Below are 18635 nucleotides of genomic sequence, written 5' to 3' on the forward strand. Positions count from 1 at the left end.
GTCCTTCACTGGGTTTAATTTTCTTACCAGTTCTTCTAATTAGTTATTTTCCATTATTTACTTTAAGGATGACTTCAACAATCAGACTGGACTTGATTTGGTTGGCACTGTAATAGCTACCATCAAAGGTTCTAATGAGGAAGATACTGATACACCACTCTTTATCGGGAAAGTTAGAACACTTGAATTCCCTTTTGTAAAAGGTTCCGCTAACATCACGGTAATTTTTACGTCTTTTGGTAGATGAAATTTCTTTATTTTTAGCCTCAGTGATAATATATTTATGTTTCATTGAAAAGCTATCATTCTGTGGATAGAAACAATGAAACATAGCTCGGGTAAAATGTATACATATCTTAGAAAAATTTAATAAATCAACTTATCTTTGTATTTTTTCTCCCAAAAGGGAAGTAATTTTAGTTATAGAAAATACACAGTGCAAAAACTCAATAATAATCATTATATTATCACCCTCTGGAGATGATGATTAACAATTTAGTGTATAACCTCCAGAGTTTTCATATATACTCTAACATTGTATGGATACTCTGTGTGTATATGATTTATATACTTGGGGTAGTGTGTATGTGAAATTATAGAACATTGCTTTTATAAAAGTGTTTTCTACTTTAACACATCTTTGGTATATTTCTTTATCAATAAGTATAAACCTAGATTATTGTATTGATGATCACTTATTTGATCAATCCTAAGTGAAAATTTAGTTTCTTTCCAAAGCTTGTTTTATCAGCAGTGCTTCCATCAGCTTCTATGTATATCCTTTTTTACGTATATCTGCTATCTCCATAAGAAATTGGTAGAAGGTTAGAGACTAAGCCTTTTGGTAGTTATTGCCTATTGCTCCTTAGGTTTTATTCCCACCAGAAGTATGTGTACATCCTTATAATATTACCAACCCTGAATATGAAGTTTTTAAAATTCTAACCAAGTTTCCTCTATTTAAAAAATATGTAAATTTTCTTTGTTACTAATAAGGTTGAACATTTTTCATATTTGTGATCTTTGTAGGATTGTTACTTAACTCTTTTTCTTTGGAATGTTCATCATTTTCTTAACTTCATATTAAAGATATTAATGCTCTTTTGTATATAAATACTTTTCCTGAGTTTGTCTTTTATTGGGGGCTTTGTTTATATTGGGGCAGGAGGGAAGATTTTTTGCAGTGCTAGCTGTAGTATTCTTATGCACTTAATTTTTTATTTGTCTGAATTTTATTTTTATGATTTTTTTCAAATTCATTAACTAAATTTTTTGGTATCATTTATTTAATAATTCTTCCTGTACCAGAAAATTTGAAGTGTCAACCTTTTTGTCAGTGTTTATTTTTATATGTAGACCAATGCTAATACCACTTTTTTAAAAATTATAGTTAGCATATGATATATCAGGTGTACAACATATCACCCTGTTTTAATAACATTAGGCTTATAATCAGGGAGTCTGCTAGCTTGCATCTCACCTACAGTAGACATGTCAGTTGAATTGTCAATGAAGGACCTTTATAGCATTCCTATTTTAACTAGTTTCCAACATTTAAAGATCTGGAATTTTTACATAAAAGATAAGCATTTCTGATTTATTTGGAGAATTCTACAAACACAGCAATACTGAGCCAAGATTCTTTTAGGGCAGCAGGACTTTCCATTCAGTTCTATTTATGCCACTTCTTTTCACTTCTTGACATTGAGAGCAAGTGTCAGCTGATACTTATATTTACACTTGTTCTTTTATTTTTATTACAGTGGAGAGTAAAGTGAAATTTTCTTGTACCCTCACAAAAATGAGGTAATGAAAGCCACATGTTGAAAAACAAAGGGGCGAGATACGTTGAACTTCAAAGTAGGTTTGTTTTAGAAGAATACAGCTAGTCCACTTTACTTATTTCCTATTTACATATGTTCTGTTTCCTTGGCCCCCCTGTAGGCTTTTCACATCACTAACCCCACTGTACACATTTGTGAGGTTGGGATGATGACATAAGCTATTCCCCTACAATTATATACAGAATCTAAGCTTCATGTCACACATATGAATTTCCACTAGAGGTTCTTAATATCACACTAAATAAGCAGAAAACTCAATTCCTGCTTGGCTTCTGACCCATTTATTGATTTAGTAGCTCTGGGGCAGGGCTCTGTAATTTGATTCGTAATAAGCAAGTGATTGTTATCACTAGGGACACGTAGGAAACACTGACCCAGTGTACAACCAGTATTTGTTAATGTTACACATTTGTTTGTAAAGAACCTGTATTGCTTTCTTTAAAGTTATAATCTGAATATATAATTTTTTAAGGTTGTTAACCTGTGTTATTCAGAGTTTCTATATTATTTGCCTACTTGATCTGGAAATTTCTGAAAGAAGTGTCTAAGTTTCATTCTGCTATGCATTTGTCTATCATATTCTAAATTTCCGTTTGTACATGGATTCAGTTTCGGACTCTTCAGTTCTCTTCATTTCTGTTATTCTGTATATGCTCTTTTTTTTGAAAAGTTGTACATCAGAGATTAAACTAAAACTTTGAAATAGGAAATTGTCCTTAAACAAGACATGAAGGAGAGGTTTTGTTTTTTTAACTATATCGAAAGTTAAAACTTTATATACCATAAACATACCTTAGAAATAAAAGAACAATGGTGATATGTTGATAATTATTGATACTGAATGATGCCATATAGAGATTCATTATATGGTTGTTTAATAAAGTTGTAAAGAAAAGTTGGGTAGAAATATTGCTACATATGTATGGCTATGTGTGTATTACCATATATATGTATAACAGTATTTCTACATATAAGGCACGATTAATATATTAAACATATTTTTTAAACCTCCTTAAAAACAATTCCTGCAAATCAAAGAAAAAAGACAATCTAGTGGACAAACAAGTGACCCAAAAATATGAATTAATGGAATAGAAAGTATAAATGACCAGTAAACATGACCTCAATGCCAAATGCTGATTAAAGCAATAATGTCTAATTGCTTTTAATCCATCTTTTTAGAAAGAAAAAAAAAACTTGATTGATAGTGTGTTGGCCAGCATCAGGGGAGCTAGATATGTTTAAACACTAATGGCAAGAGGATAAATTGATATTGCCTTTTTTAAAGGAAATTTGATACTACCTATTAGTCTGTTTTAATGAGTCATATTTCTTGTTACCCATTCTAAAGAACACAAAAAGTAGTAGTAAAAAATATTTTCTTTGCTGTGTTCTACATAATAGCTAATTTTAAAAAATAAACTAGATGTTCATCATTCAGTGAAAGAATATTATAGTGTAGTATATCTGTCCTATGCATAAATTTTAAAATTAGTATCTAGTCATTCACTGGAATTGATCAACAAATCAAATTCTGAAAGAAAATTGCTGAAGTATAAAGTATATGCTATTTTTAAATGCAAGTAGCATTTTATTTTTATTTGTGTTTATATTCATGTAAATACACTGAAAACATCTTTCAGAAACTAAGTGGGATTAGAGATCAGTTAAATGGTTTTGTATTCTATATTCTAAGAATTTTTCGCTATAATTTGTAATTTTATTTTGTGGATTGTTCTATAGTGTTCTATTGATTTGCATTTTTGAAAATTCTTCTTCTCCATGATTCGTATTATTGTAGTCTAAAACACAAAACAGCTAGCATCTGTTTCCTGTAAGACTATGGAAAAATCCTTTATTATATAAATATTTATATTTGCATTATTTACTAGTTGTATGCTGTCTTCAACTAAAGTATACCAAAGGTTTTTGTGTGTGTGTGTGAATTAATGAAAAAAATACAATTTTTATAAAAAATAAATCTTCAGAGCTTTTTTCAGGACCTCTTGTTCGGTCACCTGGGACTGGTGGGTGTACTTTCATGGTAACAGCTGTAACGTAAACTCAGCATTGGGCTTTGGGCATTTTTTTTGTGTGTGGTTGCTTTTATAACTTTCATACCATCAACTGTTTTACACTGCTTCAACTTAAAAGGTTTGAATCAGGAAGATATTTCTAAGGTCTAAAAGAAAAGATACTTTTTCTTATAATTTTCCATTGTATATGTTTTTGCATAATCATTTACTGATAAGATCATTTTGCTTTTAAACCAATATCAAAATGTAAAATGTTTAATGAATCTTAAGGATGGGTCAGTGTTAAAATTTACCACTTACTGGGAAACAGCACAATATAAGGTAAAATGTTTATACATTGACAAATATCTTTTTAACTTTTTTTTTTTGTTACTGTTTTTTTATTTACTCAGAGTCTAGTGCTGGCAGAAAATAGTCCTGGAAAGGATAGTACTGAATATTTTATTAAATTTGAGCTTCAGCTACCAGATTTATCAAGAACATTAGAATCATATAGTCTACCATTTATGTTTTCTAATGGTAAGTTTCTAGGAAAATAGAGGATTAAACTCTTATGTTTGTGTTACTTTATCATCTTGATTTGCTTTCCATTAATATTGTGCTTATTAATTATCTAGTCATGTTATGAAATATTTAAAAGTCACTATTTTTAATTGAATTAAATTATCTGAATATTTCTTTTTAGATGTTAAGAAGCAGCAACAAATGCTAGCATTTGCAAAACAAAAGGATGAATTATCTCAATCTATTGAAATGTATAGAACTGTATTTGAAACCAGCAGACAGCTTATTGATGAAATGAAGTGTAAGTCATTTTGTATTCAAAGGTAATAAAAAATATGCTTTAGGGAGTGATGAAGCAGAAGGTTGAGACCATGAGCTAAGCACTGTCTACTTTCCTAAACTACAAGTAAACTGCAAAACACTGCAGAAAGGTAGTAATAATGGTTTACACTATTCCTCATTTGAGCTACTTAAGATGAAATATTTCTTTACTTCAAGTGAATTTATATCCTGTTTACCTACAAAAATTCAAGATTTTTAAGAATTATAAATCTGTGGAAATTTAAGACCTTGACATAATAATAATGTTTATATCCAGCTCCAGCTTCTGACAATGATATTAGATGACAGTATCACTGTGGGATATGTAATGTGATTTTTATTTTGAGTAATGGAATTGTGTGTTTTACTTAAAATATCTTAAGTTTAAAAAAAAATATCTTAAGTATTTCACACTATGGAGGTGTATAGGGCAGCATACATTGATATAGAAATGTACAACTTATTTTTTAACCAATGCATGGAATGTTTGCTGCAAATTTTAATGTTTGTATACTTTTAAGGCATTTGATGAGTTGTGCTCTGTCATCTCTTTCCATTTGTCATATTTTTTTTACTGTGGTTTTTGGCTCTATGTTAATTATATAGTTAAAATTTTGACCCATTTACCAACAAATATGTACTCCTCCATCAATGTTTACTCACTTTTGTATTATCTATCTAAAGTTAAGGGTATTAAGAAGATAATAGGAACTAAGTAAAGGCTTATTTGTTTCTTGAAACAACCTTACGCAATTATGTATGTGTATATTATATACTAGAGGCCCAGTGCACAGATTTGTGCATCAGTAGAGTCCCTCAGCCTGACCTGCAGGGATCAGTGGACCTACATGCTGCCGTAGCCCAGCCTTACCCGCCAGCTCTCGGGCTCCAGCCCGCTGTCTGCATCGGTCCCTCACAGCACGAAGTAGTGCGTGAAGTGGCAGGCAGCTGGGGAGGAGCCTGGGCTGGGCACCAAGCCACTTCCACTCATCCCGGCCTCACTGTGCCTGCCACCTCCACTGTTCAGGCGAGCAAGGGAAGTGTCTGAGGGAGAGGCTCTCCAGCCGAGTCCATCATCTGGTGGCGCTCCCGCTGTGGGAGCGCACTCACCACCAGGGGGCAGCTCCTGCGTTGAGCGTCTGCACCCTGGTGGTCAGTGCGCGTCATAGCTACTGGCCAGTTGTCCAGTCACTTAGGCTTTTGTATATATAGACTAAGGGCCCAGTGTATGAATTCATGGGCTTTGAAAGGAACTGTGGGCTGCGAGGCTGCAGTGAGCACAGGGGCAGGTCTCAGCCCATCCTCCGCTCCCCTGCCTGGCCCCAACCGCCATGGCCTCACCCCCTGATACCGTCTGCCGGCAGTCCCGCCACCGCCGCTCCCATGCACTGATGGTACCGGGCCTGCTTGCACCCGCTGACAGCACGGAGAGATTGGGGCCAGCACCAGCAGCAGGAGCTGCTCTGATCACCCCTCAGGAGCAGGGAGAGGTGGAGAAGCCATCAGGTGATCGGGACCGGCAACCGCTGCTTGCACCCGCTGACAGTGCCGAGCAATCGGGACCTGCACCAGGTGCCGGCTGCAGGTGGGAGCAGGGCCAGCACTGGCAGTGGGTGCAAGCGGTGGCTCTGGTGCCACAGTGGGTGCAAGTGGGGCTGCCGCCGGCAACAGGTGTGAGAAACAGCTGCTGGCCCTGATTGCCCCTCAGGAGCAGGAGGAGGTAGAGAAGTCCTGAGGGGTGATTGGGACTGGCAGCCACTGCTGGCACCCACTGACGATGCCTGGTGATTGGGGCCGGGGCTGGGCACTGGCAGCAAGTGTGAGCGGCAGCTCTGGCGCTGGCAGCGGGTGCAAGCGCCAGGCGGGACCCCAGTGTGAGGGAGCAAAGAATTTTCAGTAACCACCAGAGGCTGACTTGGTCTGGCGTGCCTGCTCACCTGTTCCACCATCCCGCCATGGCCCACGCCCACTATGTTCTGTGCTCTGTTGTCCACTGCCGACGCCCCCTGGTGGTCAGCACATGTCATAGTGACCGGTTGTTCGGTTCCGCCATTCGGTCTATTTGCATATTAGGGTATTATATGTTTATAGATAAGCATATGGATTAGGATTAAATAAATTATCCAAGATTATTTGGAGTTTTTAGTATAATATAATATCTTAACCAATTAATTTTTTTTGTATATTAGAGCAGGATCTTAATTATAGATTTTATTTTAGGTCATTCATTATAAGGAAGACAATAAAAGAGACTGAAAATATTTTAAAAATATTTTTATTTTATTACACATTGATGCAGGGGTTTTTTAATTTGTTTCTTTTGAATTTTAGGCCAAGTTGAAGTAGCAAAATCAAAAGAGGCCCAGTTGCGAAATGAACTAAAAACAAATAATATTGACATTCCTACAACACAACAGGTACAGTTTCCAAGTATATGTGAAATTTTTTTTTTATTAAATTCTGGTTTACATTTTTTTTTTTTTTGCCATTCATATTAGGAATTTTATGGACACTATTATTTTTGGGAACTAAGACACATGTGGATTGTAGTCTAGTCACTTACTAGACAATAAAAAGGGGCTAGCAAAATGATAAAGTTCTCTTTTCAAATAAATTTCAAAAAAATTTTGGGGTTTTTTGCTGTTTTTAAATTTTATTGATTTCAGAGAGGAAGGGAGAGAGATAGAAACATCAATGATGAGAGAGAATCTTTTATCGGCTGCATCTTGGACGCCCCCTACTGGGGATCTAACCTGGGCATGTGCCCCGACTGGGAATTATAACCTCCTAGTTCATAGGTTGATGCTCAACCGTTGAGCCACATCAGCCAGGCTGCAGTTTGTATCTCTAATGTAATAACACCAATAAGTAAAATTAATAATACACCAACTTGAGAACTGCATTGAAGAGACTGCGTAAGTTATAACCAATATATGTAGTGGCGAAGAAAAATAAATAAACAAGACAATAGAGTATTTTAAAATTATGTTCTTTTATGTACTATATAACTCACTTTCAAAGAGAAGTTCTACTGTAGGTTGTGTATTTCTTGATTAAGATAAGAAATCAGTGAGGTGAATGGAAGTTTTACATTACTATAACCATATTCTTTCAAAGCAGGGGTTGGGGGGTGGGGGTGGACATCTGGCCCTTATATGGCCCACAAACCACTTGGTCTGACTCTGCCAAGACAGTGAGGGTCAGTTAATTAAATGTTTGACCAAATATAGCAGGCTAATTTTTAAGCTGATAATTTTGTATGGCCCTCGAATGATATTATAAATATATAAATGGCCCTTGGCAGAAAAAGGTTCCCCACCCCTGGTTTAAAGTAATGCCTGCTTACTAGTAACTTTATGTTATTGAGTTGTCCAAATTATTGATTTTTCTTGGTTCTCATTATAGACTGCCTGGTACAAGAGTAATTGGCCTTGTAGTAAATTTTCCTTTATAAATTACAGGTGCCACACATTGAAGCACTTTTAAAAAGAAAGATATTAGAACAAGAAGAACTAAAGAAAAAACCAAGAAGATCATGTACTCTTCCAAACTATACTAAAAGCAGTGGAAATATTTTGGGAAAGGTCTGTGTTTAGGCCTTTTAAGAGGCAGCACATTTTATTATCTTGTTTTGTTCAAAATGTGTTTTAAAATGACATGATAATAAGAGAGTGTTCCTTCGTACTTTTAATCTTTTTCCAGTAAATTACTTGTTCTCATTATAATAGGGATTTGGAAGAATTTAAAACTTGAATTGCATACTTATTTCCATAATTCTTTCTTCTGTGGCAGAAATTGTTAACAAGTCTTAATTCAAGGCTTAATACCTACTTAGAAATGCTTTCATGTCATATGGCTTTATAGATATCCAAGACCTTTTTTATGTGACTCAGACTTTAGTGAGACAACAGAAGAGAAAGATCAGAATTTATCTAATTTATCTGAGTCTAATATTGTTAGAGAGTGAATTCTTGGATTCTCCTAGAACTTAAGAAAAAACAATAATAACAACAACAAAACCTTTATATATGTTTGCTGCCAAAACAGTGCCAGTCTTCCTTTTCTCCTATTCCCTTTTTGGTTCTCCTTTTGTCAGAATTTTATTTTCATTTTTATCCTACCATTATTTAATCCTGAATACTTTTTTATAGAAAGTGTTTCTTATAGAAGTGTCCCTAACATCTTCAGTTTTTAATGGTGTTAAGGTTTATGGTATATGTATGTGTGTCTTACTTGTTAAACTTTTCCATTTAAAATGCAGCTTAGCTTTCTGCTTTTACCTCTGCTTTAAACTTGAAGAAACTGAAACTGAGACACACAGAGATTTAAAAACTTGTTTAAGGTTACATAGCAAGCATCAGAGCCTGGACTCAAGCACAACCAGTCTAACTCCAAAGTCAGTGCTGTTTATTACTATTTGGTGTGTATTTTTTAATCCTCACCAGAGGATTTTTTTTCCCCCATTGATTTTTTTAGAAAGAGTAGAAGGGAGAGGGAGAGAGATCTGGAAACAATATGAGAGAGAGAGATCTATTGGTTGCCTCCCAAATGCGCCCGGATCGGGCCTGGGGATCAAACCTGCAACCTAATACTTGCCCTTGACCGGGAATCGACCCCGTGACACTCTAACCACTGAACCACACAGAGCAGGGCTATTGCTGTTCTTCATTCATCATTCTTTTACAACTATTCTGTGATTGTTTGTAATATTTCTACTTTTACATGAGGAAATTGAAGTTCAGAGAATGTAAATAACTTGTCAATATATAGTTATTAAGAAGCAGAACTTAGACATAAACCTAAGTCTTTCTGACTCCAGAGTCCATGGCAGTTTCTTTGTAAATGGCTCCTTAACATCACAAACAAACTGCATTCTGAAAATAGCGGTAGTGGTTAATCTCAAAGGGAGGGGTAGTGTTTACTACTGAAACCAAGTTACCTTATATTCCAAATCCCAAATATAATTGAAAAGTTAAGAATATGAATTTGTGTCCTAGCCATTTTGGCCCTGTGGATAGAGTGTCAGCCTGCAGACTGAAGGGTCCCAGTTTCATTTTCAGTCAAGGACACATGCCAAGGTTGCAGGCTCAATCCCCAATGAGGGGGTGCAGGAGGCAACCAATCAATGATTCCCTCTCATCATTGATGTTTCTCTTCCTCTCCTTCCTCTCTGAAATCAATAAAAATATATTTTTTAAAAAGAATGTGAATTTATAAACTGAAACAATTTATAATTTCTTAAATTGTTATTCCTTATATCGAATTTATAGAATTTATAGGAAGAATCAGTCTTTATAAAAAGAAGCAGTCCTGTGATTCTAAGCATATTGATACCTGTAATAGTTAGCCTGTTTTCAGTACTGACATTCCACATTCAGTGGTTCATTTAATACAGAATTCTTGCTCAATATGTAAGATTTTTATCAAAGTATAAAATAAAATGTAGCAGAATAAATATATTTTTAAGTCTTCCAATCAGATGTTTTTCATCACATCTCTTAAAAATCAGGGAAGCCTTTGAAATTTTGTTTTATATAGTTTCTTTTGTCATCTCAGAAGCCCTTTCCTAACCAGCAAGAGAAAATTTTTTTCAAATCATGCCTAATCTTCTTCCTTGTTTCCTTTAAAAAAAAAAAACAACTTTTTTTTCTGGCATTTATCCTAGAACTAGAATAAATAAGTATGGAATATAGTAGGAGACAGGAGATTTACAATGTATATTATTTTTAACATGGTGAAATACCTCCATTAACTTGGATATTTTAGTGTTGCCCTCTTAATTGCAAATATCTTGAGATTCCATCTATATTCTTGTTGTTTAAAATATGTTTTTATTGATTTTAGAGAGAGGGGAAGGGAGAGGGATAGAAAGATGAAAACATTGATAAGAGAAAAACAACTATCAGCTGCTTCCTGCATGCCCCTGCTGGGAATTGAGCCTGCAAACCGGGCATGTGCCCCAACTGGGAATCGAACCGATGACTTCTTGGTTTGTGGGTCTACAGTACTCAACCACTGAGCCACACCACAGAGCTCCTTTTTTTTTTAAGTGCCATTTATGTCTTACCCCTAAGAAAGAATTAGTAGCATCCATGAAAATAGGTAGAATACACTTAAAACTGAAAAAGTAGTTAAGGCTTGAACAGAACATTGTGTTATACAACTTAAAAATAGCAACTGTACATCTTAGAAAGAGATTTAAAAAAAATAATTATACACACACACACACACACTAGAGGCCTGTTGCACGAAGAGATTCGTGCAATAGGCCTTCCCTTCCCTTGGCTGCTGGCACCGGTTTGCCTCTGGCACCCGGGACCCAGGCCTTCGCTCTGGCCAGGCTCCGGCCGGAGCCAGCCCTGGAGCTGTCAGGCTTCTCTCCACCGGCCCCGGGGCCATCAGGCTTCACTCCGCTGCTTGGAGCCTACATATGCAAATTAACCACCATCTTTGTTGGGTTAATTTGCATATTCCCCTGATTGACTGGTTAGTGTAGTGAAGGTATGGTCAGTTTACATGTTTGTCTATTATTAGGTGAGATATATACTTTATATTGCCTGAAAACTCATGGAGAAAGTATAGTGTTAAGGAGTCTACTGAGAACTCCCAATCATATCTTCACTTAGAATTAATTATTGCAGTTATAAGATTAGGGCAGTGGTGCTCAACCTGTGGGTGTGGACCCCTTTGGGGGTCAAATGACCCTTTCACAGGGGGTCGCCTAAGACATGGGAAAACACATATATAATTACATATTGTTTTTGTGATTAATCACTATGCTTTAATTATGTTCAATTTGTAACAATGAAAATACATCCTGCATATCAGATATTTTTTTTAATATATTTTATTGTTTTTTTTATAGAGAGTAAGGGGGAGGGAAAGAGAGTCAGAAACATCGATGAGAGAGAAACACCAATCAGCTGCCTCCTGCACACCCCCCACTGGGGATGTGCCCGCAACCAAGGCACATGCCCTTGACCGGAATCAAACCTGAGACCCTTCAGTCCCCAGGCCGACGCTCTATCCACTGAGCCAGACCGATTAGGGCTGCATATCAGATATTTACATTACGATTTATAACAGTAGCAAAATTACAGTTATGAAGTAACAACAAAAATAGTTTTATGGTTGGGGGTCACCACAACATGAGGAATTGTATTAAAGGGTTGCGGCATTAGGAAGGTTGAGAACCACTGGATTAGAGTAACTTGTGAATAATCAGAGTGGACACCTATCTGTCCTAGCACTTGCAGTCAAAAATAGAATTAGATCACCTAATTTGATTTGCTACTACCAATCATTCCTTTATCTACTAGGATATATTTTTTATCTTCATTTACATGTGCTAGTTTCTCGGCATGTCTGTTTTCTTACCTTTTTCCCACTAATTTCAAGAGAATTGGAGTACAAAGGTGGACATCATGATGTTTCTAAGAGTGACAGACTACTTTCTCATTGCTAGAGCAGGTATGAATAAAGGGTAGATGTGACCGTACCAGTGCAGTGAATGAAATTTTTAAATTGCTCTCAAAATTTCAACGCTGTCGTATTTTGAGCAAGAATGCTTATGACTAAAGTATTTGGAAATAGAAGGGTGGGGCCCTAACTGGTTTGGCTCAGTGGATAGAGCATCAGCCTGTGGACTGAAGGGTCCCAGGTTCGGTTTCGGTCAAGGGCATGTACCTTGGTTGCAGGCACATCTCCACTAGGGGGTATACAGGAGGTAGCTGATCTATGTTTCTCTCTCATCGATGTTTCTAACTCTCTATCCCTCTCCCTTCCTCTCTGTAAAAAATCAATAAAGTATATTTTTTAAAAAAAAAGAAAAGAAATAGGAGGGTAGGTATTTAGCCTAAACTCCCAAGTGTTCTTTTAAGCAGAAGAAATTGTTCTTATTTGTGACGTTTAGTTTTGTTTTCTGAACAAAATACTGTAGTAGTGGAGTAAAATATATACTTAGAAGGGTATGGTATGTAACTATATTTATGTTTAATTGAATCTTAAAGTCCATTTATTGTAGGTGTATATTACTTAAATGTATTTTATGTTTACTTAATTAAAACACATTCCCAATGATAGAAATAGTAAATGTGAAGAGTATACATCATTAATTAGCAGGTAATAGTCCAAAATTTTTATTTGCTCATTTGTAAAATTTATTGGAGTTTAATCTGTAAAACAGTTTTTCCAAAATTAACAACAGAATAGATAGTTTGATATTCAAGCCAGTAAGTTTTTAAAGTTTGATAATTTTTTGTGAATTCATGTGTTTCAGAGAAGTGTTTTTGCTCCTTAGACTTGGACTTTTTAAATATTTACTATCAAATTTTTATATATTTAGAGTTTGATACTTGTTTTTTTAATGGGTTATAGATTGCACACTTGGCACAAATTGAAGATGATAGAGCTGCAATGGTTATTTCTTGGCATCTGGCAAGTGATATGGATTGTGTTGTAACCTTGACCACTGATGCTGCACGTCGTATCTATGATGAAACCCAAGGTCGTCAGCAAGTGTTACCACTTGATTCTATTTATAAGAAGAATCTTCCAGATTGGAGAAGGTTAGAAAAAAGTGGAAGTAATTATTTTTTCCTGTAATAATATATATTTTTAAACTAAGCATGGAATTTTAAAATGATTTCTCAAAAAGATGCCTAAAACAAACTGAGAAGTGACTCAAATCACTGACATTATTCTATCTTCATCTTCATCACAAATGTGTATATTTCATTAAGATGAATTATATATGCTGACCATGTTTAATTTACTAATGAAATGTAGCTTGTATATATAAAACATACACACAGGAACATGCACACATTATTTCTTCATTTGCTTTTCAAAGTATGTTTTTAGGTAGCAGCCATTCAAATCAATTAGCTATTTTTAATATAAAATTTAAAATATTTTTATGTGTACTCTAATTTTGACTATTTTTTAAAAATTCACTTTAAAAGACTGGAAGGAAATGGTAACAAAAAAAATTAATTACAGAATACTGACCAATAATTTTCTCAAAGTCATAAAGCTTTGCAAGGCCTACAATTGCATAGGAATAGGGATTTTAAGGAGAATGGGAACTCATTAAGAATCTTCTGCCGAAACTGGTTTGGCTCAGTGGATAGAGCATCGGCCTGTGGACTCAAGAGTCCCAGGTTCGATTCCGGTCAAGGGCATGTACATTGGTTGCGGGCACATCCCCAGTAGGAGATGTGCAGGAGGCAGCTGATCAATATTTCTCTCTCACCGATGTTTCTAACTCTCTATCTCTCTCCCTTCCTCTCTGTAAAAAATCAATAAAATATATTTAAAAAAAAAAAAAAAAAGAATCTTCTATGTTATAAAACTAACATTTCATTTTGTAATCTAAAAATAGCTTAACACGTTTAGCGCCCAGCCTGTTTTGTCTTCCGGACGGAAAGTATATAGTGTCAGTCACCGGTGAGTAACTGGGCACTTAATGTGTTAAGGAAACAACTGGAATTTGAACTCAAATTTGTCTGCTTCTAAAATCTCTCACTGGCTAAAATCAATGAAAACATATCCTCAGGTGAGGATTAAAAAAACAAATCTCTCACTCTGCTACTAGTCATTACCCATTTTATTTTGTTTTATTTTATTTTATATATTTTTATTGATTTCAGAGAAGAAAGGAGAGGGAGAGAGAGATAGAAACATCAATGATGAGAGAGAGGATCATCAATTGGCTGCCTCCTCCACGCCCCACACTGGGGATCGAGCCTGCAAACCAGGCATGTGCCCTGACTGGAAATCGAACTGTGACCTCCTCGTTCATAGGTTGACACTCAACCACTGAGCCACACCAGTTGGGTTCATTAACCATTTTAAACAATTTAGGAAGTCCCATCAAATCATAAGTACTGTGTTGATAAGAATAATATTTTTTGTGAGAATAATTTTTCCTCCAGGAGGGCTTCTTTTATGTTTGTAATCCCTGAAGACTATATTAAGAATCCATGATTTAAGGAAAGTATGAATTTGGTATTTATTTATTTTTTTAAATTTTGTTTTATTTCTTAAAGTATTACAAAGAGTATTACATATGTCTCCTTTTCCCCCCCCTTGACATTCCCCCGGCCGCCCCTACCCCCCAGTGTCTTGTGTCCATTGGTTATTCTGATATGCATGCATACAAGTCCTTCAGTTGATCTCTTACCCCCCCCCCCCCACCCTCCCCAGGCTTCTGTAGTTTGACAGTCTGTTCAATGCTGCTCTGCCTCTGTATCTATTTTTGTTCATCAGTTTATAATGGTCTTTATTATCCATAAATGAGTGAGATCAAGTGGTATTTTTCTCAGCTTCCCAGGGGCCGGCGCAGCCTCGCAATGGCCGTCTCAGCCTCACAGGGTCTGTCTCAGCCTCACAGGGGCTGTCACAATCTCACAGGAGCCGTGGCAGCCTCTCAGGGGCCGTCCCAGCCTCACAGGGGCCATCTCAGCCTCACAGGGGCCATCTCAGCCTCACAGGGGCCGTGAATTTGGTATTTAGAACTAATGTTTGCTCCAGCAGCTAGTTATCTTATCTCTTCCTGGTATTGTTCCTCTAATTGAGATTAAATTAACTAGCTCCTAGAGCAGCCGTGGGCAAACTTTTTTAAAACTAAAAAAAAAAAGACCGTACCCTTTTATGTAATGATGTTTACTTTGAATTTATATTAGTTCACACAAACACTTGATCCATACTTTTGTTCCGGCCCTCCGGTCCAGTTTAAGAACCCATTGTGGCCCTCGAGTCAAAAAGTTTGTTCACCCCTGTCCTAGAGCTACCCTTACCCTCCAGCACTTCCACCTTCAAGATTTGGAAGGAGCTATACTATGTGGAGATGAAAGGCCCGACATCCCAACCAACTTCCATCTCTGGAATTTCATTGTTACTTCTGAGCTTCAATTGTTTATTCTGTATGCTGTGAGGGAAAAACAGACAGCCAGGGCTTTGAGCTACCTCCCTCGTGTGTCTCAGTCTTAGCTCTGCCCCTTCCCTCTATTCTAGGGCCCCTCTCCCATGACACAGTCGTATCATTGGCATCCTCATTTAGGGCCAGCTTTAGAGCTTGCTTTTCTTTTGTTGTCAAACTAAAAAATACTTAGTTTATATTGACTTGACAAACTAATTGAGGGTAATAGTACAGGTAAAACTAAGTAGATATTTGTATATGGTATATCATTTCTAAGGACATAATAATCATTTAGGAGTTTTACTTATGGATGGAGAGTTGATTTAGTGATTACAGTAATTTGCAATATATTCATGTTTTTCATATTTTATATTTTTTAATTTAAAATTTGTATGAGTTTTGTTTAATACTTTTTAAATTTTTCTTTTCATTCAGACCTCTGCCTCATTATCGAAATGGAAAATTATATTTTAGACCCATTGGAGATCCAGTCTTTGCCCGAGATTTGTTAACATTTCCAGATAACATAGAACATTGTGAAACAGGTAAAGGAAATTATGGTAACTTTATTTTATATAAATGTTACATATGTGATCCAGACATATAAATTATTGATTATGGAATTTATGTTCTTATTTAGTTTAAAAGTAACAATTTTATTAATATTTAATTCTAATTTTTTCCAGTTATAGGAAAGTGTTGAATAAAATTCTAAATTATCATTCTTTATTAAAAAAATGTTCAATGTGTGTTAATATTTTAATGTAATCAAAGAATATGTCAAGTTAAAATTTTGTTTATTGAATTTTTTAGTATTTGGTATGCTATTAGGAGACACCATTATTTTGGATAATTTGGATGCTGCCAATCATTATAGAAAAGAGGTATGTATTGAATTCTTTTTTAACTTGTAGCTCTAGTTCTATTATATATTTTTAAAATTTAATATATTGTAGACCTATATGGCAAAAAAATTATTTTATGACAAATGTGCAAATGATTAACCTTGTCAAAACCAATTTAAATACTACATATCGATAAGCAACATAAAATTGGGCAAAATAATGAATTGGCCATCATGCAAGTTAAAATCATGCATGTTTTGGGGCTATGAAATTATCGAAGACTCAAAACTGATATCTATTATTGATGACTAGAGGCCCGGTGCAGGGGGCGGGGGGTCCTCCTCAGCCCAGCCTGAACCCTCTCCAATCCGGGACCCTTCAGGGTATGTCCGACTGCCGGTTTAGGCCCCTTGCCGGCTTGGTTTCCCCTTACGGCCACGCCTGCGGCCTGGTCGCCCCCAACTGTCCCCCCTGCTGGCCTAGTGGCCCCTCATTGCCCCCCCCTGCCGGCCTGGTCACCCCACATAGCCTGCTGTTCAGTTGTTTGGTTGTCCCTCACTGTCTCCCCTGCCGGCCTGGTCACCCCACACAGCCTGCTGTTCAGTTGTTTGGTTGTCCCTCACTAACCCCCCTGCCAGCTTGGTCGCCCCACGCAGCCTGCTGCTCAGTCGTTTGGTCGTCCCTCACTAACCCCCTGCCGGCCTGGTTGCCTCCAACTAACCCCCTCCCCTGCTGGCTTGGTCACCCCTCATGGTCCCCCCTGCCAGCCTGGTCACCCCACGCAGCCTGCTGTTCAGTTGTTTGGTTGTCCCTCACTAACTCCCCTGCCGGCCTTGTCGCCCCACTCAGCCTTCCCCTGATCAGCTGGGTCACCTCCCGCAGGGGGAGGCCAGACTGCGGCTTACCAAAACAACCGAACAGACGACCAAACAGGCATTTTCAAGATGTGTCTTTCATAGGATATGACATTTCTTTCTTTTCTTTTTTGATCCTCACCTGAGGATATGATTCCATTGATTTTTTAGAGAGTGTGGAAGAGAGAGGGAGAGACAGAGGGAAGCATCAATGTGAGAGGGACACTTTGATTGGTTGGCTCCTGCATGAGCCCTGACCTGGGCCCCAGCCAGGGAGGAGCCTGCAACCTAGGTACATGCCCTTGATCATAATTGAACACGGACCCTGCGGTCGGCAGGCCGAGGCTCTATCCAGTGAGCCAAACCGGCTAGGGCAGGATATGACATTTCTTAGCCCCTCCAGCAGCAGACCTTTGCTTTTTCCTCCAAGAGTGTGGTGGGAAAACCCTAGATCACCTTCTTGGATTCTTATAACCCAGTTACCAAGAATACTGCAAATGGCGGTGTACAGGGAGCTTAGCCAATGAGCAGTCAAAAAAGGTGGTTTGGCTCAGTGGATAGAGCATCAGCCTGCAGACTGAAGGGTCCCAGGTTTGATTCTTTTTTTTTAAAAATATATTTTATTGATTTTTTACAGAGAGGAAGAGAGAGAGACAGAGAGTTAGAAACATCGATGAGAGAGAAACATCGATCAGCCACCTCCTGCACATCTCCCACTGGGGATGTGCCCGCAACCCAGGTACATGCCCTTGACCGGAATCGAACCCGGGACCCTTCAGTCCGCAGGCCGACGCTCTATCCACTGAGCCAAACTGGTTTCGGCGCAGGTTTGATTCTTGTTAAGGGCATGTACCTTGGTTGGGGGCACATCCCCAGTGGGGAGTGTGCAGGAGGCAGCTGATCGATGTTTCTCTCTCATCGATGTTTCCGACTGTCTATCCCTCTCCCCTTCTCTGTAAAAAAAAATCAATAAAATATATTTTTAATAAAAAGAAAAGAAAAGGTGTTTCCTCTGCAATTCATGCGCAGAGGACCCCCTGCGTTATGTCCACTGGGCTAGGGGCATGTTCCTGCTGCTGAGGGGGCATGCCCCCGAGGCTGGCAGCCAGCCCCGCATTGTGGGCGCTGGGCTGGGGGTGGGCGGACCCGGGCCGCGCAGCAGCCACTGCCGCCGGGGGCACACCTCTCAGACCAGCAGCCCCGCGTTGTGGGCACCGGGTTGGGGGGTGTGGATCTGGGCCACCACTTGGTCCCAGCACACGCGCAAGCAGCCATGGGGCAGGAACATCTGCTTGGCACCTGCGCCCGTA

At 37.6% G+C, this 18635-nt stretch overlaps 1 protein-coding gene across 2 annotated transcripts in view; it reads left to right on the forward strand.

The window, feature by feature from the left end:
• Positions 1-18635, forward strand: part of SMCHD1 (structural maintenance of chromosomes flexible hinge domain containing 1) — a 152621-nt gene that overhangs the window by 113141 nt on the left and 20845 nt on the right. For both annotated transcript variants that reach the window (XM_070420560.1, XM_070420559.1), the window contains 8 exons: positions 68-220; positions 4273-4399; positions 4566-4685; positions 7037-7122; positions 8167-8289; positions 13082-13272; positions 16062-16171; positions 16440-16510. In XM_070420560.1, coding sequence (XP_070276661.1) covers positions 68-220; positions 4273-4399; positions 4566-4685; positions 7037-7122; positions 8167-8289; positions 13082-13272; positions 16062-16171; positions 16440-16510 — 981 coding nt within the window. The remainder of the gene's footprint in view (positions 1-67; positions 221-4272; positions 4400-4565; positions 4686-7036; positions 7123-8166; positions 8290-13081; positions 13273-16061; positions 16172-16439; positions 16511-18635) is intronic.

This window comes from Myotis yumanensis, unplaced genomic scaffold, assembly GCF_028538775.1.
Source record: "Myotis yumanensis isolate MYYU_CA2020_CCGP unplaced genomic scaffold, mMyoYum1.0.hap1 SCAF_7, whole genome shotgun sequence".
Lineage (NCBI taxonomy): Eukaryota > Metazoa > Chordata > Mammalia > Chiroptera > Vespertilionidae > Myotis > Myotis yumanensis.